The sequence below is a fragment of the Leucoraja erinacea genome, chromosome 2 (assembly GCF_028641065.1).
Source record: "Leucoraja erinacea ecotype New England chromosome 2, Leri_hhj_1, whole genome shotgun sequence".
In the NCBI taxonomy this organism is placed as follows: domain Eukaryota; kingdom Metazoa; phylum Chordata; class Chondrichthyes; order Rajiformes; family Rajidae; genus Leucoraja; species Leucoraja erinaceus.
Window position 1 is genome coordinate 118,869,795 of NC_073378.1, and position 27,578 is coordinate 118,897,372.

The window sequence follows — 27,578 nt, forward strand, 5'->3', positions numbered from 1 at the left end:
CAATCATCCCTGGGATCATTCTCATAAACTTCCTCTGGACCCTCTCCAAAGCCAGCACATCCTTCCTCAGATATGCGACCCAAAACTGATCACAATATTCCAAATGTGGCCTCACCAGCACCTGATAAAGCCTCAGCTTTACATCATTGCTTTTATATTCTATTCCTCTCAAAATGAATGCTGTCATTGCATTTGTTTTCCTTCCTGCCGGCCTAACCTGCAAATTAACCTTTTGGGAATTCTGCACCAGCTCTCCCAAGTCCCTTTGCACCTCCAATTTCTCAATCCTCTCAAATTTAGAAAGTAGTCAATACCTTTATTTCTTCTACCAAAGTGGATGACTGTACATTTTACTACACTGTGATCCATTTGCCACTTCATTGCCCACACTCCCAGCTTGTCCAAGTCCTTTTGCAGCCTCCCTGCTACCTCAGTATTACCTGCCTCTCCACCTTTCCTCGTATTGTCTGCAAACTTGGCCGCAAAGCCATCAACTCCCTCAACCAGTTTATCAACATATAATGTGAAAAGTAACAGACCTACCACCGACCCCTGCGGAACACAAGCAGTCAATCCAAAAAATTGTCTCCTTTATTCCCACTCTTTGTTTTGTGCCAGTGAGCCAATCTTCTATCCATGCTGATACCTTACCTCGAATACCAAGGGCTCATAACTTGTTTAGCAGCATCTTCTTTATCACCTTGTCCATGTGATGCCCCTTTCAGGGAGCTATGTACCCCAAAATCCCTCTGTACATTAAATCTCCCAAGGATCAGTGGTGCTTTATTGTCACATGTGCGAAGCTCAAATGTACAATTAAATTATTTTCTTCCAAACAGTCCAGTAGAGTATCCCAATTAGCAATTGTACAGAAATAGTCTACTGAGCTCGCATGCAACATGGCAAGGCGTCATTTTCCAAGTCCAGTCCATGCTCTAACTGTTATGAGCGGTGTCTGATTCAGGCAAACCCCAGGCTGCTGCGGGCCTCCAGCCATCGCCTTCCTTGGTCAACTAGCAAACGCGTTTTTCTTTCGTCCACCTTTGTTCCCCGGGGGCGAGTCCAGCAGCCGACCTAGAGGGCACGGTAGGTCAGAGCCCGGTTCTTTCCAGCCCTTATCCTCTCCCCTTACGTCCGTCGTCATTACCGGCTCCTTCCTCCCAATCTCTGGTCTTCTGAGGATGAGCAGCGGCGGCTCGGCAGGCTCCCACTTCCGGGCAGCAGTCCACTGGGTCTTCCAAGCATGGGCTAACTTGGCTGCTACCCCTGCAGGCCACATAATGCCGGGTCCTGTGTTCGGCCGCCGTCCGCGCAAGGTTCCACGTTCCGCCACGGTCCTGCCATTTACTGTATGGTTTACTCTTGCAATTGACCTCACAAAATGCATTTACCTTACATCTGTTGGAATTAAAATCCATCAGCCATTTCTCAGCCCCAATTACCAACTGATACATAAACTGATGAATCCTTTGACAACCTTCTTCACTGTCTATAACCTGATCAGTCTGTGGACCATCTTCAAATATCAATCATACCACTTACATTTTCACAGACAGAGGTCCCAACACTGATCCGCACGGAACACCACTGGTCCGAGACTTCCAGTCAAAAAATTCCCCTCCACTACTACCTTGGTCTGCGACCAAGCCAATTTTGTTTCCAGCTTACCAACTCACCCGCCTACAATTAGGGATATCATTAAATGCTTAATTAAAGTCCACATAGATTGCCTTATCGTTGTCAATCATCTTCATCGCCTCCTCAAAAAACTTAGTTTGGCACTCCTTGTGAGAAGGAGGTGTGAAGCAGGTGATGGATTCAGGAGTTGGATAGCAGTTGGGAAGAAGCGGTGAAGGAACCCTTCATTCCCACAGCCAATGTGTTCACCTCGTCTCCAACAACACCACTTCCACCAACCCACACCCAACTTAAAGATGCACCACCAATTCAATCTGATCCTCCTCCAATTTGTTCCATCAAGCTGGAAAATTGTTCCCTGAGCTGTGACCAACTTCTAATTGTTTCTCTTCTTACCTGAAACCCCACCCCGACTTAACTAAACAGAGGCACAACAACATTGCACAAAAGGGTGCAATCTTTTGCCTCCCTTTTCATTTATACGTTCATCAATCTTCAATCAATACAATGCAAAACTGTTAACTTTTACCTGCCCAGGAAATCATCTTTGTCTGGGTCTTCGTCAAAAAGTTCAATCTCCATTAACTGGCCAGGAGTCTCATAAATCAGTGCCTATTGATAGAAAATATTTATACTAAATTGCACATAACAAAATTAGGGGCTATTTTTGCAGAAAATACAAAGGAGTTACTTTTAAAATCTCATTTTTTCATAATTTTGCATGATATAGGACCCCAGTCAACTCTATACAAGCAATTATTTCTTATATGCCCATTTACTCCAATTCTCCTACACCCGGCAACGTATAGAAGCCAATAAATCGACCAGCACATCTATTTGTTGTAGGAAGAATCCAAAGCACAGACAATCCCCGACTGACACAATAAGCGACTTGCGTAAACAACTCTGTACTCAGTCCATAGTGCGATCAAGACAGTTTGTAATTCCCTCAACATTGTACGATCACCCAAGTTTACTTCAGAAACAAGCCAGCAATGGCGGCGGTGCTTACCCAGAAGGCCTTGCAAAACAGAAAGTGCCCCAGACGCTGCTGAGAGTTAATGCTCTCGGAGAAAGACAAAATGCTGGAGTAACTCAGCGGGTCAGGCAGCATCTCTGGAGAAAATGGATGGGCGATGTTTCAGATCAAGACCCTTCTTCAGACTCAATGAGTTATTTCAGGCAGGGGATAGTTATGGTGATTCTGACTTACATAAAATCTGACGTACGCAAGGGTTTATAGAAATTATTAGATCTCAAATTACACAATAAGCCTCAATCATCTTAATTAAAAAGTAATTAAAAGTAAATGTTCTTAAAACTTACTGAAATGCATACTCCATGCATATAGCAGCTTCTAAATGGGCGTCTTAAAATTATTCTGGTATTGAATGACCTGGGCAAGTGTCCATGGAATTTTGGAGAATGCATAAGGATTGAACTATAGTAACTGCACACAGAATGAGTAAAACAGTATAAACATAAGCATATCTACCTCGTAAACCTCATTCCACTTTGGATTTAGATTTTCCTTGATGGTTTTGCTTTGGAACATCTGGTTACCAATACGAATAATACCATATGGGTCAGATTTTCCTTTTGCAAGTCCCCTCAAAAACGAGTCCTTCCACATCAGATCCTGAGCTTCAATGAAATATATCCTTAGGAATCCCTATGAAGAAAGAGCCATAAAATAGTAAATTGAAATAAATTAAATTAACCAATCCTACATAATAATTAGAATTAAGGGGCTGTCCCACTATGGCGACCTAATTGGCGAGTTTAGGAGAGTTTGAAAAAGTGTCATGTTGAAGACCTCCTTCCACTATGTTGAAGACTAGCTTTGACCAGCTTCAGGAAAATTGGACACCGAATAGTGGAGAGTGAAGACGACCTCCTTCGATCCACCTTCGACTATGTTGAAGGCTATCTACGACTACCTTAGATTATCTTCAAATAACGTGCCAACCTACTATGACCTACTTAGACTAAACCTAAGAGTGAAAAAAAAAATATTGATTTTATCCATGGGACCTTTTTTCACTCGCGGGCATTTTTCAGCATGTTGAAAAATACCCCGCAACCTAGCTGAGGCCTCGAATACACGGGGACTACTCTCGAGCACGAAGGAGAGTTACAAAGACCTCCTAGGACCTCATGTCGACCGTGCTGAGAGTATGGGTCGAGGGCAAACTCTTCTAGGTCGCCGCAGTGGGACAGCCCCTTTAGATGAGGAGTGATTATGCTAGCAATTTAGTTGCTGTTTTCAAAGAACATCAGTCATGTAAAACAACCAAATAGAATAAGTTGTTAGCAACGTGTCATTTACAGAAAGAAATCGAGGAGAGTTGACACAAAATGCTGGAGTAACTCAGCGGGACAGGCAGCATCTCTGGAGAGAAGGTATGGGTGACGTTTCAGGTCGAGCCCCTTCAAGGAGAGTTGTTTGATATTTGACTCAGTTAAAGCTTTCATAGTTTTACCATTGCACTAGGTTTGGTGGATGGCTGGGATATAAAATGTATCAATACCTCGAATAGAAGAGGTTCCAAACATGCTATTATTGAACCTTTACAGGGCGTAGGGCATTGATCCCTGCACATTTTATGTTACACGGATGAATTTTGTATCATCAAATTATCAACCATTTCCAAATGAAAGCAGAAATTTAACGCACTGGAGGAAACAAAAGTATCACAATCGGATGGGAGTTCTGATAATACTCCAATGATTTCCACTTTAAATGACGTTCAATAGTAAATAAAACCAGCGTGGCTCAGTTGGGTGCTTGCTAACCTGGTAGGATGTTGGCTTCAGTCCAATACTTGAGCCTTCAGTACAAAAACCTAGCCTGGCACTCTAGTGCTATTCTGAATGAACACCCTTTAACTACGCTCTCTGGTATATGTAATGGACTAGGTGGCACTATTTTAAAAGGCTGTGTAGCTAGCATTTGCCCCAGTATTCAGGACAATGTTTATCAATCAATAAAAACCAGCGCAGGGATATTTTTCCCCCCTCGCTGGTGTTATGAAAGCGTGCTATGTGTAAATTTACCATCGATTTCTTGCAATACAATAGGGATTATGTTGAAAGGTATTTCATTTAAGCATCAAACGTGGAAAAAGGCTATTTAAATGAAAGTATTTACTACCCCATAATGCTGCCATTTTAGTTTCCTGGAAGTACAAACTACTGAAATGAATTTGTTTTGTAATTCTGTAAATTCTCTGCTACACAAGATTGTCCCGATGCATTCACATATAAATCTCTTGAACATTTCGTAAATGTTTCTCTATGGAAGACCATTAAGCCATCTCTTTGTCAAAGAAACATTCAAAACCCCCACTGCCCTGCTGTAAAGTTAATCAACTTGTATCTTAGTTTAGTTAGTTTAGTTTATTGTCACATGTACCGAGGTACAGTGAACCAGTCAGTGGAAAGACAATACATGATTATAATCGAGCCATGCACAGTGTACAGATATATAATGAAATAGCGTTCAGTGCAAGATGAAGCCAGTGAAGTCTATTCACAGATAGTCCGAGGGTCACCAAAGAGGCAGATAGTAATTCAGCACTGCTCTCTAGTTGTGGTAGGATGGTTCAGTTGCCTGATACTAGCAGGGGAGAAAGTGGCATGCTGGTGAACAAATGATATGCTGATAACTGTTATGCAAGCAAATCTAAATGTTACCAGCATCAATTTCAAACAGGTCCTTCAATTTCAAACTAATACAAAGAATACAAGTGCTCGGCAACCATTACTCTGAAACTTACTTTTGGTACTGGGAACCGCAACTGTTCCAACTGCACCTCGTTCACAAGTGGCACACTGATACGATTGGGCAGCACCATATAGTTGGACATGATATCAAGGATGATGGTATCTGACAATCCACTGAGGAAAACAGGATAGAAATGTGATTAAAGCCATCGAGAGATGACACAAACTTATCACGTGCATTAAAAATTTGCAGATGGAATCCATATTCCTTCAGAGACACAAAACCATCAACTCAAAAAGGTTGATTTTGTTCTCTCATCTTGTGCCACTTCCTATGTTTGTTTTGTATTTGTAGCAGCTGCAGCATTTTGCATTCATTATTTCCGTAACGTATGCAAACTTTTAATCTGGAGCCTGAAATGGTAAATTGCCACTGGGTTGCTGAGACCAAACATTACTACACTCCTGAAGAGTTACTCCAGCATTTTTTTGCTTATCTTTGATGTAAACCAGCATCTGCAGTTCCTTCCTGTGCGGTATTACACTCCATATAACTGTAGTCACTGCGGGATAATAATAATAATAAGAACGGGCGATCTTGGAGACGCTGTTCAGACAAATCTACTGCAAATTGAGTAATAATACATATCTATTTACAAAACATAATTTCATTCAATATACTATAAAGGTATACTACAGGACATTCATTATCAAAAACTAAAGTCAAAGAATAATATACACTGAAGTGTTTTTAGTATCTAAATAATTAAGTTTTTTTTAATGAAATGATCTGGCGACATAAAGATATCCTTATCTGATCAAGACTCCTCGTAAAGACTAATAAAAGACACATTCTATCTCAATGAAACGCCAAAGATTAATCTTTAACAATTATTACTTTTAAAAGCAACAATTCAAACATTTAAGGGGAGAATGGTCAAAATCTTGTTCAACATTAATTCAAGATCCTGGGAAGTCAATATTACTGACAAATTGAAGTCTCTAAAATTGATGCATAAAAATAACTTTCTTCTGTTGCTCATAATCGAACATCCACAAATCTCTTGGATGCCTATGGAGAAAATAAACTGGTACACCTAGAAGCACTCCAACCACCAATGCTGTTCAATTCTGCAGGTAATGTGTGCTGTTCTGTAAATACAATTATTTGGTCTATTTGGCAGATTCAGTTCTTTGTGTTTTCGAAGATAAAAGTAAATGCAAAATACAGAGGAAAAATATGAGCTCCATTAAATATTTATTATTCCATACTGCTGTACAAATCAAGCTTTAAATTGCAACCAGATATATTATTTTGTTTTTAAGAGTTTGAAGATAGGTTTCCCACCAACTTCATTAGGTTGCATTTTTATATACCAAGGGCTGGGGGAGAGAAAGGTTGGTCATGGCAAATCTAATACTAGTCTGGTTTAATGTCACCAATTCACCAAATGTGAAGTGACATCTTCTACATCTTCCAGCAGAGGGCAACGGTGACTCAGTATTCTGGTTTTCACTCTCGGGCTTTCCATCGACAGAACTAATACATGGTCATTTTTTTAATCAATGAAACAAAACTGAAGGTGTTGGTCAACTATTGCCCAACTACAACCACTGCCTCAAGAAAAAGCAGGCAATAGAAGCGGTAATCACTTTGTCCCAAAAAAACAGAATTCTAATCTTGGAGTTAAAGATACTGGAGATAATGGAAATTGGAGCAAAAGGGCAAATTCCTGGAGGAACTCAGCAGGTCATGCTCAAGTCAAGTCAAGTTTATTCGTACAAGCTGTACTTGTTCCAAAATATATGGCGGTGTTTTGGGTTCAGATCCTGCAACAAGACTGAGAGTAGAGAAGGAAGATAGCCAGTAAAAAGAAGAGAGAGAGAGAGAGAGAGAGAGAGAGAGAGAGAGAGAGCACGAGAGAGAGTGAGCGCGAGAGCGGATACAAGAGGCAATAGGTGACAGGTGGACTGAGAAAGGGTGAAGGATGACAAGTAAAATGGACCTGATTGGGGAGGGGGAAAGGTGAAGATGGGAGACAGAGGCAGGTGGGCAATGGGTAGAGAACATGGAACAAAATAAGGGCAGATGGAACCAGATGCATGTTGGGGGGGGGGGGGGGGGGGGGGGGGGGGGGGGGGGGGGGGGGGGAGCAGCGCGGAGACCTGGGTTCGATCCTGACTACGGGTGCTGTCTGTACGGAGTTTGTACGTTCTCCCCGTGAAATGCGTGGGTTTTTCCCGAGATCTTCAGTTTCCTCCCACACTCCAAAGACGTACAGGTTTGCAGCTTGGTAAATGTAAAGATTGTCCCTATTGGGTATAGGATAATGTTAATGTGTGGGGATCGCTGGTCGGCGCGGACCCGATAGGTCGAAATGGCCTGGTTCCATACTGTATCTCTAAATTAAACTAAAGGTCTGGCTCACTCTATAATTTATACCAAGGTAATATCAGAGGATAATGACGATGATGATGGTATTTGAACAGGTTCCTTCGAGGTTGGTTAGAGTGAACCAAAGAAATGAGACAGTCAAATGCAATTCTAATCCAATATTTCCAATCATTCCCATTGCACAGAAATGCTGTTTGCAATGCTAGTAGAATCCCTCTCAAGGGAATAGGCTGCTACGAAAATTAAATTATTGCTGAAAGCTCCTTCAAGATAAATTAACCAAGGATGACTGTGGACTTTTGAGTAAATTTGAGGAAGAATTCCACACTGATTCCTAATCAATCAAAGTATACATCAGGATGAAGGGTACAGTACAATGATAGACAATGCAGTTAATAGCATTTTACAATATATTAACCATGATGCGATGTTAAGGGAAAGGATAAGCTCTTTGAGAAATAGATGAACTGTCGATCTATAATTTGTGCAGCCATATAACACCAAAACCAATAGTTCAGAATTCCACTTGTATTTATACAATTCCTCTTGAACTAAGATCACATTTGCAAGCACCACATCGATTCCATGCTGACCACGTCAGAATTACTACTTGGATGACATCATCCAAATATAGGCAGGTCATTCAACTATATTAATTTACATCATGAACCATGATGAAAACTCCCACTCTGCCACAGAGGGTAGTTGAGGCCAGTTCATTGGCTATATTTAAGAGGGAGTTAGATGTGGGCCTTGTGGCTAGGGGATCAGGGGGTATGGAGAGAAGGCAGGTACGGGATACTGAGTTGGATGATCAGCCATGATCACATTAAATGGCGGTGTAGGCTCGAAGGGCCGAATGGCCTACTCCGGCACCTAATTTCTATGTTTCTATACATTCAATTTTGAAGTAGCCAAAATTATTAATTTTGAACTGCTTTTCCACAGCCATGTCATAATATTTAACCCTGCAGCACATTTTTACTATATAGTTCTTAAATTATATATTTTTGTTTGATCTTTTAGTTGCATTTTCACTGTTCAATTATTGCTCCTAAACAAGTTAATGTTTAGGCCACCTTACACCATACCATGGCTAAACGTTTGTCAATTATATGAAGTACACTGCCACAGTAGTGGTACATTTTATACTGATGCATACTTTGAATTTTTTCTAGTGATTGGGAATCAAAAAGGAACCGTGTTGCACAAGTTGTGGCACAGTCTCACAGCCACTAGAGCTGCTGGCTCACTGCACCAGAAACTTGGGGTTGGATCCTAACCTCAGGTGCTGCCTGTGTGGAGTTCGCACATTTTCCTCTGTGACATGGGATTCTTCCGGGTGCTCCGGATTCCTCCCACATCCCAAAGACGTGTAGGTTACTTGGCCTCTGTAAATTGCCCCTAGTGTGTAGGGAATGGATGAGAAAGTATGATAGCATAGAACTAGTATGTGCGATGATCAGCATGGAATCAATGGGCTGAAAAGCCTGTTTCCATGCTATATCTCTAAACTAAACTAATAGCTATCAACAATCTACCCATCTCAGCCTTGACAATTGAAATTGACACAGCAACCGCATTTTGGGAGAGGTAGTTCCAGATTTTCACAGTCCAATCCGCGTGTAAATAAAATAGCCGAATGGATCAGCATGAACGAGAAAGGCCGAAGGGCTGTTTCTGTGCTGCATATCTGCGACACTAAAATTAAGAAGCCAAGTGATTTTAGAAATAAAGGTTATGCCATTTACTTCTGGATGAACCTACTGAAATATAAATTCTGTAACAAAAACAGACTTGTTTGGTAGTCCCCTTTCTGCAGAGTTTAATGTTATAATAGAGCGATTGTTCCTATTTTCTTTTTCTTTCTTTTCTAGGGTCTACTTTCTCACTTTACTTCCTTCTCTAACTTCTTTTCTAAGGGGCTTTCTTTTCCCAACACTCTTGCACTTCACGACTCTTGCGCACTTTCTTTACTTTCTTTACTTCTATCTTTTTCTTAAAGCTCAAAAAAAAATGAAGCGGTACAAAAAATGTATTAAGATATGTGTTGTGTAGTATTGTAATTTACCGTACTTCTAATTAAAAAAAAAAATAAAAAAATAAAAAAATAAAAAAATGCTGTGTCTGCCCCAACAATAAAAAATACAATTGCGACCTGGAAGATCAGGTATTTGAGGCTGGGGATGGGACACACAATTGGTTTATGGGGTTCAGACTTAAGATTTGTAATGCAGCTTGTGGGATGCTTGGCTTAATTCACGAGAAAAGATGTTGCTGTAGTGAAAGACTTGAAAGAAATGACACAAGCTGCAAGTTTAAACATGACGTACTACTAATCATATGCACACATTTGATATAATAGGGGGGATACACACAACTGTAATTGATGGATACATGGAATTGTTGCATTCTTAATAATAAGTAACATTTGTGCTGTGATGACCTTAGGGCGTGACTACAACTGCTGCCTATGTTCCCTGCTTAAACACTCGCTCTTTGTACAAACTGAAAAAACTGGTTATCACATTCTGGTGTCGTAAATGATTTGTGAGCAGTGAGAAAGCTGTAGGAGCAGAATACATGGAACACCTGAAGCCATTCTGGCTCAAATTAACATCAACATAAAAACTGATCCTCCTCTGCCAGGCTCTCTATTTTGAATCAGCTCCAGATGCAACCTATTTTGTTCAGCGGAATGGGTGGAGGCAAGAGCAGTTTAATGGATCATAAAAACGCAGTGATGTAGGAAGTAACCACCTCACCGGCAAATTCCAGAGCAGAAAGTACACACCAGCACACCACACCTCCGTCCCACCCATAAGGTTCACCTGAAGTTATTGATGTAGCTACACATTCCATTCAACGTGGATTTTTGAATTAGTTTAGTTTAGAGATACAGTGTGGAAACAGGCCCTTTCGGCCCACCGAGTCTGTGCTGACCAACGATGCTAGCACTATCCTACACACTTGGGACAATTTACAAATTTTTACCGAACCCAATTAACCTACAAACCTGTATGTCTCAACAGCGTGGGAGAAAACCAGAGCACCTGGGGAAAACCCATGTGGTCATGGAGAGAATGTGCAAACTCCATACAGCCAGCACCCGCAGTCAGGATTGAGCCCGGGTCTCTGGCACTGTAAGGCAGCAACTCTACTACTGCCCCACCGTGACACCCTAAGAAATATATTTTTTAAACTTTGCTTATATCATGGAATGATGTATTTACTCATAATCAGCATGACAAAATTGATTCTGTTCAGTTTCATATTTGATGTGCATAAACTATTTCCCACATTACAACAGTGGTTACATTTCAATAAAGATGTAACTGGTTATAAAATACTTTGGGACAGCCCAAAATCACGTTAGGCATATTTGAAGAAGGGTTTCGGCCCGAAACATTGCCTATTTCCTTCGCTCCATAGATGCTGCTGCACCCGCCGAGTTTCTGCAGCTTTTGTGTGTACCTTACTAATGAAAGTCTCCTTTCATTTTGGGAAGCCAATATATTTGGGAGTTTAAACATTAATGTAGTATTTTCCATTGCCGTACATATGTGCACAATTAAAATTTGTGCACATTAACTGAAAGAAATATGGTCAGAAATGAAATTTGTATGCCAACTGGACAGAGGGAGGATGTGGGATCAAAATAGTGACTGCAAATGGTAGTGGAAAGATGTTATTCTGTGACATATGATGATCCACAGGGATTTGTGCTGAGACCTCTAATGTTGTGATATATATCAATGACTTGGATGTAAATATCACATGGGTTGGGTAGTTAGTTTGCAGACGGTACAAAAACTGGTGAAGTTGCGGACAGTGAAGAAGGCTATCAAAAATACAGTAGGATATAGGTCAGATAGAGACATGGGCAGGAAATGGCAAATACCATTCAATTAGGACCAGTGAAAGGTGTTGCACTAAGTGAGGTCAAATGCAAGGAGAAAGAATATAGTTTAAGGCAAGGCTCTGAACAGTGTTGATGTGCAGAGCGATCCTGGGTTTCAAAGTCCATAGCTCCCTGCAAATAGCAACACAAGTAGATAGAAAGGTAAAAATGCCACATGATATGCCTGCCTTTATCAGTTGAGTTATTGAATATAACAGTCAGGAAGTCATGTTACAGCTTCATAAAACTTTAGTTTGGCCACATTTGTAGTAGTGTGTGCAGATCTTGCTTCTTTTTTTACAGATAGGACGTGGAGGGTTTGGAAAGAGTGTTGTCTGGATTGGTGGGTATGAGCTATAAGGAAAGGTTGGACAAACTTGGATTGTTTTCACTGGAGCTTCGGAGGCTGAGGGGAGACTTTATTATAAAACTATGAAAGCATAGATAGGTAGACAGTCCAAAGCTTTTTCACCGTCAAAGTGAAATTGTTAAATACTAGAGGGCATAGGTTTAAGGTCAAAAGAGGGAAAGTTTAAAAGCCACAGAGAGTGATGTGCTGCCAGGAGAGGTGGTGGAAACAGCTATGATAGTGGCATTTATGAAGCTTTTAACCAGGCACATGAAAATGCAGGGAATGGAGGAATATGGATCATGTGCAGTCAGGAGGAATTAGTTTTAACTTGGCATCATGTTCAACATGGGTATAGTGGGCCAAGGAGCCTGTTCCCATGCTTTACTATTCTATGCTCTACATGCAGAAAATACAAAAGAGAAACATGTCAGAAATGACACCATTCCATCTAATCTTATATAAAATTAAGGTCAGGGAAACAAAATGAGTAACCAAGGCACTCCTTGTTGTCAAGTTCCACCCACTAACTGTTCCTATTGGTAAACAAGCAAAGCCAATATTAAACAAAAGTTAGTACCTGCAGAGATATTTAGTGACATTGTGTTCCATAACCAATGTGCTCTGAATATGATGTTCCGTTTAATTATTGTGCATTAAAAGTCAGTTGATTTGGTCAAAAACAAATCATACAATTCTGGATAAATGGGAATAAAAACTTGCTTTGTTGTAAAGGTAAAATTGGTACATTAGATAACAGGAATTCTCACAATCTTCACATCAGATATAGAAACATAGAAACATAGAAATTAGGTGCAGGAGTAGGCCATTCGGCCCTTTGAGCCTGCACCGCCATTCAAATGGCTGATCATCCAATGGTCCCGTACCTGCCTTCTCCCCATATGATCCCCTTACAGGGCCACATTAACTCACTCTTAATATAGCCAATGAACACAACTACCTCGGATAGAGTGGATTCCTTCTAAAAAAAGTTCTTCTCATCTCGGTTTTAAAGGATTTCCCCTTAACTAAGTTTTCTTCATATTCCTGACACCATTCAATCATCGAACCGTCTCTGCACTCCCTCTATGGCACTGACCAAAACTGTACGCAATACTTCAGGTGTGGGCTCACCAATACCCTGTACAACTGCAGTAGAACCTCCCTGCTCCTATACTCAAATCCTTTTGCAATGAAAGCTAACATTTTGCTTTTTTATTTGCTGCACCTGCATGCCTACCTTCAATGAATCTAACAAATGCTTCCCCCTTTCCCAATCGGCCACCATTTAGATAATAGTCAGTCCCCATTTTGCCAACATATGCAAACCTTTATAAATTACTCCTCTAAATTGAAACATTCACACCATTCAATGGCACACTAAAATATTACATGCGATTATTTAACAACCTGCAATTTATTTTGAAATTCAATTTTTGGAATCTAACAAATGCTTTGAGAGCTAGATTAGTGAACCATGCAAACAACATGTTCTTCATTGTAACACATCCTTGGCCCATGGCAACCAAAATGGACATTGATATCAAACCAGTTATCTGATAATTCCATCAAGCAGGAAATACTTTGAAAAAAACATAACTAAAATTAACTGAGTGCACACTTTAGTGCATCAATAGTGCCATTCTTCCCCCAAACACTTCACCCTCATTCTGATCCAACGGCATTGTATCCAGACGCTACTATTTGATGAACAAGTAATCTTCATATGGGATTAAGAAACTAGTAGGTAAACACCACCCTTATTCACCTTCACAAAAGATTAGTTTCCGGAATTAGTTTACAATGCCATGCCTCACAGCGTGACTTGCTTACAGATAAAAGTAACAGCATGGAGCATTTATCTGTAATGTCTTTTTTGCTTAGTAAGGCATTTGGTATTGAGAACCTCCATTGATTACAGCAATAGAAGCTCAATAACTGCTCTGCTGTAAATCAATAGCCTGCATGACTGATGAACTGCCAGCGTTGCACTATATTTACTATTCATTACTTAAGTACAATAGGTAATGCAAGCAAGATTATTGCTAGTCTCCCATAAGATGATGGGAATGGAGAGCTGCCATTTTAAACCATTGCTGGCGGTGCAAAGAAGGCATTCTAACCGTGAAACTTTACTGAGTTCCAGAGTTTTCATTCAGCAATATGGAGGTTTCCACTGCTGAGGAGTGCAAAATTAGGCACCATAACCTCAGAATGTCAGTAAAATGAACCACAGGGAATTTCCAGAGAAACCACTTTGCTTCGACCTGTAGTCGGTTAGTATTCAGGCAAGCATCATAGCATCACTAAAGGCAAGCCAGGTAAGTATAGAGCGAGAATAAAATGAGTGATAGTGAGTAGGAAGGTTGTATGAAGCAAAAGCACTGAACGGGTGGGCTGAATGGCCTGTTCCTGTGAATTTTATATTCTACACGCCATCGTTCTTGGTGGCAAATACCATGAACAATCATACTTTCAAACTGAATTGACAGGGGTCTGTATAGAAACAAAGCTCTCTGGTATCTTTCAAGTGCAATGCATGCTCGTTCTCATATGCAAAGGAAAATAGGAAAGGGTGTCAGGGAAATGTATCACTTATCCCCAATAGAATATAGAGAGCAAAGTAATGAGTAGACTAAACATCTAAGACTTGAACATTTGAATAGCTAATTTCTATGCTGCCTGTTTAGTAACTGTAAAGAAGTTAAGTCTGACACACTGTAACTTCACTGAGCATTTAATAAAGGCACATGTGAAGCACGTCCCAGTACTGACTGCATCTAGTCTTCAGGCGTACTGGAACCGAGGGAGGAGCAAGGGGAAGATATCACAGTTATACTGAGATGACTAAGGCGTGGTTAGTGGTATTGAGGTAGCTACTTTATAGGTTGCATGCATAAACCATCTACAGTAACTTTATGCCAATGTTACTGGTTGGTACAAGAATTGACTTATTTTTCCTCATAACATATGTATTGTGTTTATGTCACATTTTAAATGAATACCATCAGAAAATTGAGATGCCAAAGACTGCGGATGTAATGTGTTGAAGATCCAAAATCCTGATGTAGGATTCCAGGCACACCGGAAACGCCAGACACAAAGTCATAAGTGATAGGAGCAGAATTAGGTCATTCGGCCCATCAAGTCTACTCCACCATTCAATCATGGCTGATCTACCTCTCCCTCCTAACCCTATTCTCCTGCCTTCTCCCCATAACTCTTGACACCCAAACTAATCAAAAATCTATCTATCTCTGCTTTAAAAATATCCATTGACTTGGCCTCTACAGGCTTCTGTGGCAAGGAATTCCACAAATTCACCACCCTCCGACAAAGAAATTCCTTCTCATCTCCTTCCTAAAGGAACGTCCTTTAATACTGGGGCTATGACCTCTAGTCCTAGACTCTCCCACTAGTGGAAACATCCTTTCCACATCCACTCTATCCAAACTTATACCATTTGGTATGTTTCAATGAGGTCCCCCCCACCGCCCACACTTTCTTCTAAACTCTAGCGGCCCAATGCCGTCAAACGCTCATCATATGTTATTCCTCTGCCTCCACAGATTCTGCCTGAACCACCAATTGTTTGTTCAGCTGTTCATCTTCTGCACCATCAGAAAATGTATTCCAATGTCGATATATATTTCCTTTCTTTAATCCAGAATGCATAGTTTCCTCAGTCTCAGGTCACCAACTGCTCATTTATAATATCAATTCTTATCCTACATGCTACTCAAGATTAATTCTAACAAATATATATATATATATATATATATATATATATATATATATATACATATACACACACACATATATATATATATATATATACACACACACATATATATATGTGTGTGTGTGTGTGTGTGTGTGTGTGTGTGTGTGTGTGTGTGTGTGTGTGTGTGTGTGTGTGTGTGTGTGTGTGTGTGTGTGTGTGTATGTGTGTGTGTGTGTGTGTGTGTGTGTGTGTGTGTGTGTGTGTGTGTGTGTGTGTGTGTGTGTGTGTGTGTGTGTGTGTGTGTGTGTGTGTGTGTGTGTGTGTATATGTGTAATATATATGTAATATATATATAACAAAATGACCCCAGTGCTAGTGATGTTTAAATATATATGCTGCCCCAGCAAGACGGTGCTGAAGCCTGAGGAAATTTGTCACAGGGTTCTGCACTTACTTCAGCCCAGGGATGTCCAGAAGATTTGTTAGTCCTGTCCAGTTAATGGCAAGTAACTGTTGATAAAAAGAGGAAAAATTATTCTCAGCGTGCAGTCGTGAAAAATGTTTAGCTTGCACGAATTGATTGCAATGTAGACCTCAATATTATACCAGGATTATAATTTGCTGTATAAACGTTACTGTTTTAATGAAAGCATTTAAATACATTTCAAATGAAATTATAATTTTTCAGGATTGAAGTAGCATTTTATTGACCAATATAAAAATCCTTGAACTGCTTGAAATCATTTGAACCAAATGTGTACATTAAAAATTGAAATTATTTTATGGAAGCTTTATGAAATGTAACCATTGAATTCACAGATAGGACTTTGATGCATGCTGAAGGATTAGTTACCATGATGTAATCATTGCAAGTTTATCGAGCAAAATAACTGAAACCTGAAAAGTAAAAGCAACTGTAGACAGGTTGCAATTTTAAGTTCTTGGCAATGGGCCATTGGCTACTGAAAACGAAATTGCTGCAAATATTTCAAATTTCCTTGGCACCTCCAGGAACAAAGCAATCGATAAAATTTTTGAGTCAGCAATCACCATTTTGGTTGTGCATCCACTTAATTAATATACTCTTAAATGTTGCATTGTGATAAGTGGTGAAAGGAAAATAGCTGGAGTGTGACCCTGGTCCAGGGTAGAGCTGGAGAAAGAGAAACACAACAGTCATGGCCACATCTGGATCTTTTTAATGTTGAAGGTTGGTATTATGTCAAAGGTTCGGTAGTCGTCTGAGAATCGCAAGCTGGTTAGTTTGGGTTTAAAGGGTATTTATAGGAAGCCTTTCTGAGTCAGGAAATCTCTTAAAAAGTTATTAAAAACTTATTGTTCTGAGACTACCCAACAACAAGTATGCTCCAGAATATTGCTTGTTAATTTCCCTTGTTAAATGCTCCAGAATATTTCCAGCCGGCTGCAATTCAACCCGTCATCGTTGTGACTGTAATCCACTCCAGAATAAGCATTTTATGTAAGTAGGCAAGTCCGAATTTCTAGACTGCGTAAAATAACTCACACTGGCAAAGAGTGTGGGAAGTCAAAGACAAAAAGGTTAGGATGGGAATGTAATGGAGAACTGAAGTCATAGGCACTTGAAAGCTCAGAGTCATTCCTGATGCATTTTGCAAAGTGATCACCCTAGTCAAAGAGAAATAGGAAGGTGGTTCAGTACGCGACCAGAAATGCCAGAGAAAGTGGGAGAAGTGGGTACAACTGCAACTTTTAAAGAGACATTTGAATAGATACATGGATAGGAAAGGTTTAGAAGGATTTGCACCAAACCCAAGCAAATGGGACTAGCTCCGATGGACAATTTGGGCCATAGGGCGAGGACTAACATGGGTCACAAGAAGGCAGAAGAGATTAGTTTAATTTGGCATCATGTTCATCACAGATGTAGGGGTCCAAAGGTCCTGTTCCTGCGCTGTACTGTTTTATGTTCTGCGCCCTATTCCGAGCTGTATAACTCTACGACCTTTTAAAATCTAGAACATGGGTGGTTTGCAGCTGAAGAAGGCCAAGTATGTGGCTGGGTTTTGCGGCTAGAAATTGGAACGTAGCTGAGTGGATGAGCTCAAGAGTGTAAAGTAAACACACCTTGAAAGAGAGCGAGAAGAAAAGACCAAAAGATTACAATGGGAGTGAGATGCAGAATTAAAGTCACAGGCACCTGGAAGATCCGGGGCACTCCTGATGTGTTTTGCAAAGTGTCCACCCTTGTCAGAGATAAGAAGAGAAAAGGCAGGTGGAGAGCAAGGGCTTGTGCACATGTGCGTGAGCAAGAGAGTGCCTAAATCTGCTCACCCATGTATGAAGACTAATACCTATAGTCTGGTCTGCAGTTCGTTCCTACAGATTCTGCATCTCACTGACTGAAAAGGTGGCAGACACAGACACTCTTATCACACTTTAGAAATACCTGGATGAGCTTTGAGCCTAGAACTGTTCCTGGTTCAAGATGTGCTGTAACTTACCACATGACTATGGCATAGGTGTCAGGTGAGGGGGGGGGGAAGATTTAATAGGAGTTGGGCAGCACAGTGGCATAGCAATAGAGCTACTGCCTTACAGCCCCAGAGACCCGGGTTGAACCCTGACAATGGGTGCTTGTCTGTACGGAGGTTGTACGTTCTCTCCGTGACTTGGATGGGTTTTTTCCGAGATATTGTTTCCTCCCACATTCCAAAGACATACAGGTTTGTAGGTTGATTAGCTTCGGTATTAATGTAGAATTGTCCCTACTGTGTGCAAGGTAGTGTTAATGTGCCGGGATCGTTGGTCGAAAGGCCTGTTTCCACGCTGTATGACTAACCAAGAGTTGGGTCATGAGTTTCAGTTGGGAGAGAGCACTCACACCACAGGTGCTCATCCATGTGATTCCATGAATCTAATTAATAAATGCTGGCAAAGGCAGCACTTGGCATCATGATCGACACAGACATTTTGTGCCAAGAGGTTCCGTACTTTTCTATGTTCTATGTACGGTGATGAACTGCTTCTTCCCAACAACCATCAGGCTCATGAACGCTACGAAACATGAACTAACTTGGTGGCACGAAGCACTTTGGGCTTTTTACACTAGTACTGGTGTTTTTCATTTATTGTTTTTTCTTAGTTTATTATGGTGTTAGCCTGTTATGCTGTTGCAAGTAAGAATTTTAATGTTCTGTTGTCAGCACATAGGACAATTGAACACTCTTGACTTGCAGCTCTCGTGTTTATCACCTTCCACTTTACCAAGAGTTCTGCGTCTGTGACACAATTGGTAGCGCACGTTGTTTCTACAGTTTCCACTCAAACTACTTATAAGAAAAAATTCAACAGGCTAAATCTCACATACTACGGTTGCCCATCTCGAAAAATATATATTTTCTCGAAAAAAAGATAAATTTGGAAGTCTCAAAGTCCCAAATGTGAGCAGTTTAGCAGGAACTACTCGCTAATCAAGGTGTAATGCGACCCATCACAAACAATTTACATGCAAGATCTCCCACATGCCTCAGAAGGTTATGCAGTATGTCGGTTATGTAGTGACATTACATTATGGGTAGCTTGTTCGTGATGATGTGCTTGGTCTTTTCAGAATCATTATTCCCCATACAACACGTTCTCAAGTGAAGTTTGGAAAACTTAATTATCCCCATTTAAGGTAGTCTCAAACAAATGCAGATCAAGATTTGACACAAAGTGCAACTTGAGCTTATTCTGCCAGCAACGGCTGATAACTTTGTCATATTCTTATATGGCCATATTAAGCAACACACTATGAAGCATTCCTACCGTATGAATCAGTTCTAGTCAGTGATATTTTACTGGAAAGAAATGAAGGTCAAACAGCGTCCTGTGTTTGCATCTTTGCCAAATTCCACAATATCCAACTGGGAAGGCTTTATCTCAGGAAGACACACCATAAATTAAACTTTTTGCTTATGCTTGGTTTAACTTCAGACCTAGTTTTGAATGTTCTGAAATTGAGCTGCTTTACCCCATAACAGATAATAACTCGAAAATATTATTACATACAAAGGGCACCGAGGGAACACCAGATAAAAAGGGTATTTGCCTGGTATTGCAACAGAGCAGGGCCGCTTGAATGACATAAACACAATCAGCCAACATGAGTCATTTTAGTTTAGTTTTGTTTATAGATACAGTGTAGAAACAGGCCCTTCGGCCCGCCGAGTCCACAGCGACCAGCGATACCCAAACATTAACACTATCCTACACACACTAGGGATAATTTTACATTTATACCAAGCCAATTAACCTACAAACCTGCTCGTCTTTGCAGTGTGGGAGAAAACTGAAGATCCCGGAGAAAACCCACATGGAGAGGACACACAAACTCCAGACAGACAGACAGCATCCGTAGTCAGGATCGAACCTGGGTCTCTGGCACTGCAAGGGCGGTAAGGCAGCAACTCTACTACTGCGCCGTCACCACCACGAATTCTTGAAGGACTGTTCCACACGGATACTGAACAGTATTCTTAAAGTCATTCAGCAAAAGAACCCAGAGTATGACGAAAATCACAATTAAACCAGAAAATGCTGGAACCATTCAGGCAAAAGTGGGCAACATGTTGACATTACAAGGGTATTCTAATTTGAACCCACACTTGAATTGTAAACTATCTTATTCTGTTTCAACATGCTAGCTAACTGTCCTGCTGAGTTATTTTTTGTACTTTCGGACTTAAGTTATATCAGCCATTTTCTATTCGGCTATAAAATAACATTTATCCTCGTCGATTAGCTTCCAGGGTAGTTTGGTTTGGGCAAAGATAAATTTGACTTGGATGAGTGCTAAGCAAAACGTGAAGGCATAAACTATTATGTTATGCCTGCAAAAACAATTTTTTTCTCCCCACTGGAAAATTATTAATCAAATACTTTGCATACATTATTTATTAATCTATTACTGCTGAGAAACCGGGATTTACTGGATTATTTGAGGACTCTATTGGAGACTCTATTGTTGGGGGGTCGGATAGACGATTCTGTGGACGCAGTCGGGAGACCAGGATGGTGGTCTGCCTCCCTGGTGCCAAGGTCTCGGACGTGTCTCAACGCGCCCAAGATATCCTGAAATCAGAGGGAGAGGAGCCTGAGGTCGTGGTACATATAGGTACCAATGACGTAGGTAAAAAAAGGGAAGAGGTCCTGAAGGGAGGATTTAGGGAGATGGGAGGAGAGTTAAGGAAAAGGACCAAAAAGGTAATAATCTCAGGATTACTGCCTGTGCCACGCGGCAGTGAGAGTAGGAATGGAGCGAGGTGGAGGATAAATGCGTGGCTGAAAGACTGGTGCAGAGGGCAGGGATTCAAGTTTCTGGATCATTGGGACTTCTTTTGGGGAAGGTGGGACCTGTACAGAAAGGATGGGTTGCACTTGAACCCGAGGGGGACCAATATCCTGGCGGGGAAATTTGCAAAGGCTACTGGGGAGACTTTAAACTAGAATGGTTGGGGCGAGGGACTCAAATAGAGAAAGCTAGTAGACAGAATGGGAGGCAGGAAGCAGAAAAGGGAAGCACTCGGACACACAAGGAGAAAGGAAAAAAAGGAAATAAACAGAGAATAAGAGGCGGGGGGTTTCTTAAATGTGCATATTTTAATGCTAGGAGCATTGTAAGAAAGGTGGATGAGCTTAGAGTCTGGATAGACACCTGGAAGTATGATGTTGTGGGGATCAGTGAAACACGGTTGCAGGAGGGCTGTGATTGGAAACTAAATATGCCAGGATTTTGTTGCTTCAGGTGTGATAGAATTCGAGGGGCAAGAGGTGGAGGTGTTGCATTGCTAGTCAGGGAGGATATTACAGCAGTGCTTTGGCTGGATAGATTGGAGGGCTCGTCTAGGGAGGCTATTTGGGTGGAACTGAGAAGTGGGAAAGGTGTAGCAACACTTATAGGGGTGTATTATAGACCGCCAAATGCGGATCGAGAATTGGAAGAGCAAATATGCAAGGAGATAGCAGATATTTGTAGTAAGCACAAGGTAGTGATTGTGGGAGATTTCAACTTTCCACACATAGACTGGGAAACACATTCTGTAAATGGGCTGGATGGTTTGGAGTTTCTAAAATGTGTGCAGGATAGTTTTTTGCAGCAATACATAGAGGTACCTACTAGAGGAGGGGCAGTGCTGGACCTCCTGTTAGGAAATGAGACGGGACAGGTGGCGGAGGTATGCGTTGGGGAGCACTTCGGGTCCAGTGATCACAATACCATTAGTTTCAATATAATTATGGAGAGGGTCAGAACTGGACCTAGGGTTGAGATTTTTGATTGGAGAAAGGCTAACTTTGATGAGATGCGAAATGATTTAAAAGGAGTGAACTGGGACATTTTGTTTTATGGGAAGGATGTAGAAGAGAAATGGAGGACATTTAAAAGGGAAATTTTAAGTGTACAGAATCTTTATGTTCCTGTTCGGTTGAAAGGAAACAGTAAAAATTGGAAAGAGCCCTGGTTTTCAAGGGAAATTGGACATCTTGTTCGGAAAAAGAGGGAGAGCTACAATAATTATAGGCAGCATGAAGTAAATGAGGTGCTTGAGGAGTATAAGGAATGTAAAAAGAATCTTAGGAAAGAAATTAGAAAAGCTAAAAGAAGATGAGGTTGCTTTGGCAAGTAAGGTGAAAGTAAATCCAAAGGGTTTCTACAGCTATATTAATAGCAAATGGATAACGAGGGATAAAATTGGTCCATTGGAGAGACAGAGTGGACAGCTATCTGCAGAGCCAAAAGAGATGGGGGAGATATTGAACAATTTCTTTCCTTCGGTATTCACCAAGGAGAAGGATATTGAATTATGTGAGGTAAGGGAAACTAGTAGAGTAGCTATGGATACTATGAGTTTCAAAGTAAAAGAAGTACTGACACTTTTGAAAAATATAAAAGTGGATAAGTCTCCAGGTCCTGACAGGATATTCCTTAGGACATTGAGGGAAGTTAGTGTAGAAATAGCCGGGGCTATGACAGAAATATTTCAAATGTCATTAGAAACGGGAATAGTCCCCGAGGATTGGCGTACAGCGCATGTTGTTCCATTGTTTAAAAAGGGTTCTAAGAGTAAACCTAGCAATTATAGACCTGTTAGTTTGACTTCAGTGGTGGGCAAATTAATGGAAAAGATACTTAGAGATAATACATATAAGCATCTGGATAAACAGGATCTGATTAGGAACAGTCTGCATGGATTTGTGCCTGGAAGGTCATGTTTGACTAATCTTCTTGAATTTTTTGAAGAGGTTACTAGGGAAATTGACGAGGGTAAAGCAGTGGATGTTGTCTATATGGACTTTAGTAAGGCCTTTGACAAGGTTCCTCATGGAAGGTTGGTTAAGAAAGTTCAACTGTTGGGTATAAATGCAGGAGTAGCAAGATGGATTCAACAGTGGCTGAATGGGAGAAGCCAGAGGGTAATGGTGGATGGTTGTTTGTCGGGTTGGAGGCAGGTGACTAGTGGGGTGCCTCAGGGATCTGTGTTGGGTCCTTTGTTGTTTGTCATGTACATCAATGATCTGGATGAATGGGTGGTAAATTGGATTAGTAAGTATGCAGATGATACCAAGATAGGGGGTGTTGTGGATAATGAAGAGGATTTCCAAAGTCTACAGAGTGATTTAGGCCATTTGGAAGAATGGGCTGAAAGATGGCAGATGGAGTTTAATGCTGATAAATGTGAGGTGCTACACCTTGGCAGGACAAATCAAAATAGGACGTACATGGTAAATGGTAGGGAATTGAAGAATACAGTTGAACAGAGGGATCTGGGAATAACCGTGCATAGTTCCTTGAAAGTGGAATCTCATATAGATAGGGTGGTAAAGAAAGCTTTTGGTATGCTGGCCTTTATAAATCAGAGCATTGAGTATAGAAGCTGGGATGTAATGTTAAAATTGTACAAGGCATTGGTGAGACCAAATCTGGAGTATGGTGTACAATTTTGGTCGACCAATTATAGGAAGGATGTCAACAAAATAGAGAGAGTACAGAGGAGATTTACTAGAATGTTGCCTGGGGTTCAACAACTAAGTTACAGAGATAGGTTGAATAAGTTAGGTCTTTATTCTCTGGAGCGTAGAAGGTTAAGGGGGGATTTGATAGAGGTCTTTAAAATGATGAGAGGGATAGACAGAGTTGATGTGGACCAGCTTTTCCCTTTGAGAATAGGGAAGATTCAAACAAGAGGACATGACTTCAGAATTAAGGGACAGAAGTTTAGGGGTAACATGAGGGGGAACTTCTTTACTCAGAGAGTGGTAGCGGTGTGGAATGAGCTTCCAGTGGAAGTGGTGGAGGCAGGTTCGTTGGTATCATTTAAAAATAAATTGGATAGGCATATGGATGAGAAGGGAATGGAGGGTTATGGTATGAGTGCAGGCAGGTGGGACTAAGGGAAAAAAGTTGTTCGGCACGGACTTGTAGGGCCGAGATGGCCTGTTTCCGTGCTGTAATTGTTATATGGTTATATTTCTCAAACCTGATCACAAATCTGAGCGATAGTTAACATTCAATAACCGCAGGCAATTATGATTGATAAAACTTTAAGATAAAACATTATTTTAGCAGTTTTTAGGTTTAACCCTCAACAAGGGTGGCACAGTGACGCAGCGGTAAAATTACTGCCTTACAGCACCCGGGATTGATCGTGACTATCGGTGCTGTCTGTACAGAGTTTGTACGTTTTCCCTGTGGGTTTTCTCCGGGTGCTCTGCTTTCCTCCCACACTCCAAAGACGTACAGGATTGCAGGTTAATTGGCGTTGTAAATTGTCCCTAGTGTGTAGGATAATGCTAGGTGTACATGGTGATCGCAGGTCCGTGCAGACCCGGTGAGCCAACGGGCCTGTTTCCGCAATGTATCTCTAAAGTCTGAACTGCTCCATTAAACAACAGTTAAATGTCCTGTAAATGGAATTGGTTATTGCAAAAGAAAAAAAAAAAGCAGAATTTTGCAACTTAGTAAAGTTTCTATTAAAACATTTTGGGATCCTCTTGTTACAAATGTCTCCTCTAAGAGCACCAAGGTCATACAGTTTCTGTCCAAACAAATTATTTTAATATCAATTTGTGCAAAACTTCCAGCTAGCTACTTTTTTGAATTCACAAAGATTCTTGTCACACTGCCTAGCAGGACGCACAGTTAAGTGACCAAAAGAAAATCAAGCTTAAAAGCCAGCAGTACAACATTGACAAACGTAAACCATTCTCTCTCCATTCCCATGACTCAATGTTCAAAGCTTCTCTTTACCGCGCCTGTGGCACTCTGCCACCAGACAGATCCGAGACTCTGGAAGAGCAGCACAATTTGAATGATTTAGTGTCATTACGCTCCTTAATGGAGATGGCCAATTTGCTTTTTAACAAACCCATTTATAGAAATTCTGCTTTTATAATATCATGAGGCATTTGTTATGAAGATGTGTCTGTATAGCATACTCCTGGCAACGTCAATACATTAATAATTAATGTAGAGAATTGTTATGCCAGGTCCACATAAAATGAACTAGAAATGATGTACTTTGCTTAATATACATATTGGGATACCAACAATGCATTTGGTACCCTAACAATTATAATGCCATATCACAGATGTTCAACAAATATCAATATACGAGAGAAGCCAACTTAATAACACAAGTGAAAATCAGGCTGAATATCAAAAGTATGGGATGATACAAGTGATGGAATATAGTAGCAATAAAATAATTTTTAGGCTAAGATTAAAGGGAAGCCAAGTCTTTTCATAAAGCATTTAGGAATAAAAGACTGGCCAATGAAGCGGTGGGGCAGTTAATGATACTTTCAAGAGAGCTAGATAGGGGTCTTAAAGATACCGGAGTCAGGGGATATGGGGAGAAGGCAGGAATGGGGTACTGATTGTGGATGATCAGCCATGATCACATGAATGGCGGTGCTGGCTCAAAGGGCCGAATGGCCTACTCCTGCACCTATTGTCTATGGTCTATTAAGGATCAATACAGAGGGATCTTCTGATGGGCACAGAAGGCACGGCTTAGGTAATTAGATCGAGTTTATTGCCATGAGCACAAGTATGATGAGGTTGAGGAACATTGAAAGTCTTGCTTGCAGCAGCGTTAATGTCAGAAGTGGGATTTAAACCCATGCCTTCATTGAAAACCAGAGCAACATGCATTTCCATGAAAGGACATTCCTCCTCGAGTCTAGTGCCTGACATCCATTGTATTTGACAGTTTTGAAAATAGTAGCAGATAGGAAAATTAGTTACACTACATGACCCAAAAAGTATTAAAAAAGATAAAGGGGAAAAGTCATCATAACCAGATGAGATGCATTACAGATTGCCAAGGGAAATAAGAACAGTAAATACCGAGCATCTTACCACAATCTGTGACAACGTAGATAAAAAAAAGTAGTTGTGTCAAAGGATCTGAGGATTTCAAATGTTCTGATTTTTTTCACAATAAAAAGGAGAGAAGGATGAACTTGCCAGTCAGTTTTACAGCAGTGGGAACCTCTAAAATCAACAAACAGCTACCTGAACAAAAAAAACAATACAGGAGAACCAGAACTGGCTTACTGAGAGTAAATCACAGTTTGGTGGCGAGATAAAATAATGAGTGGTTGCGGAAATTACAATGGCTTTTGGTCATTTGCAGCTCATAAAAGATTCAGTGGAGCACAGATGTGAAGTTAGCAAATAAACAGAATTGTGATAGTCAGCTGTTTTTCAGCTGGAGGGAGGCATATATTGAGGTTTGTTGGATTACTCAATCTGCTTCTCTGTTTGGTATTCCACAAGTCCTGTAGGTACAGGACACAACTTCAAACTTTGCAGGAGGCACAAATCACCAAAGTAATCCATGTTGATGACTGTACGAGGTTACGAGAGGATACACCTGATAAGTTAACCTGACTCGTGACACCCAAAAATTCACTGTGAACAATGAAAGGAGGAAGAATGAGGGGAATGATGGGTCCTAAATAGGATAATTTTAAAAGCACCAAAAAGGAGACATGGAACAATTTGAAAGTAATATATAGCATTCTGGATTTTAAGTGAAAATAAAATATAAAAAACAGAATGCATCCCAAAAGGAAAGCACTCACCTGTCCCAGTTAGAGTACTAGGGTTAGGATGGATACCAAGGCTTTGGAAAGATGGAGGAAGGGGAAGTGGAAGAGAGGAGGTTTTTTGGAAAGTTTTGGGAATGAAGGATGATCCACAGAACCCGAGGCTGTTCCTCTTTGAGAAGGGACAACGAAACTGAAACATATTTAGTGAAAAAGGGTAGCTAATGGTAATCTATGAGTGCAGCCAAGGGGAATGGGAGAGGTCATGAATGAATACTTTTTATCTGTATTTACCTTGCATAGGGATGTGGAAGCTAATGGGTTTAAGGGAGGGAAAGGTGATATCCTGTAGCATATCACCATTTTAAAGGAGGTCTTGAAACACAAAGATGAATAAATCCCTAGTGTATCCTAGAATATTATGGAAAAGGGAGGATATTCTTACAAAATTCTTAAGGGGTTGGACAGACTAGATGCAGGAAGATTGTTCCCGATGTTGGGGAAGTCCAGAACAAGGGGTCACAGTTTAAGGATAAGGGGGAAATCTTTTAGGACCGAGATGAGGTAAACATTTTTCACACAGAGAGTGTGAATCTCTGGAATTCCCTGCCACAGAAGGTAGTTGAGGCCAGTTCATTGGCTATATTTAAGAGGGAGTTAGATGTGCCCTTGTGGCTAAAGGGATCAGGAGGTATGGAGAGAAGGCAGGTACAGGATACCGAGTTGGATGATCAGCCATGATCATATGAATGGCAGTGCAGGCTCGAAGGGC

The 27,578-nt window shown here is 40.8% G+C and overlaps 1 protein-coding gene across 2 annotated transcripts in view; it reads right to left on the reverse strand.

Annotated features, from left to right (window-relative positions):
* esyt2b (extended synaptotagmin-like protein 2b) overlaps positions 1-27,578 on the reverse strand; it is a 148,159-nt gene that overhangs the window by 33,035 nt on the left and 87,546 nt on the right. For both annotated transcript variants that reach the window (XM_055664564.1, XM_055664573.1), the window contains exons 7-10: positions 16,188-16,243; positions 5,418-5,538; positions 3,134-3,310; positions 2,168-2,250 (exon numbers count right to left, since the gene is read on the reverse strand). In XM_055664564.1, coding sequence (XP_055520539.1) covers positions 2,168-2,250; positions 3,134-3,310; positions 5,418-5,538; positions 16,188-16,243 — 437 coding nt within the window. The remainder of the gene's footprint in view (positions 1-2,167; positions 2,251-3,133; positions 3,311-5,417; positions 5,539-16,187; positions 16,244-27,578) is intronic.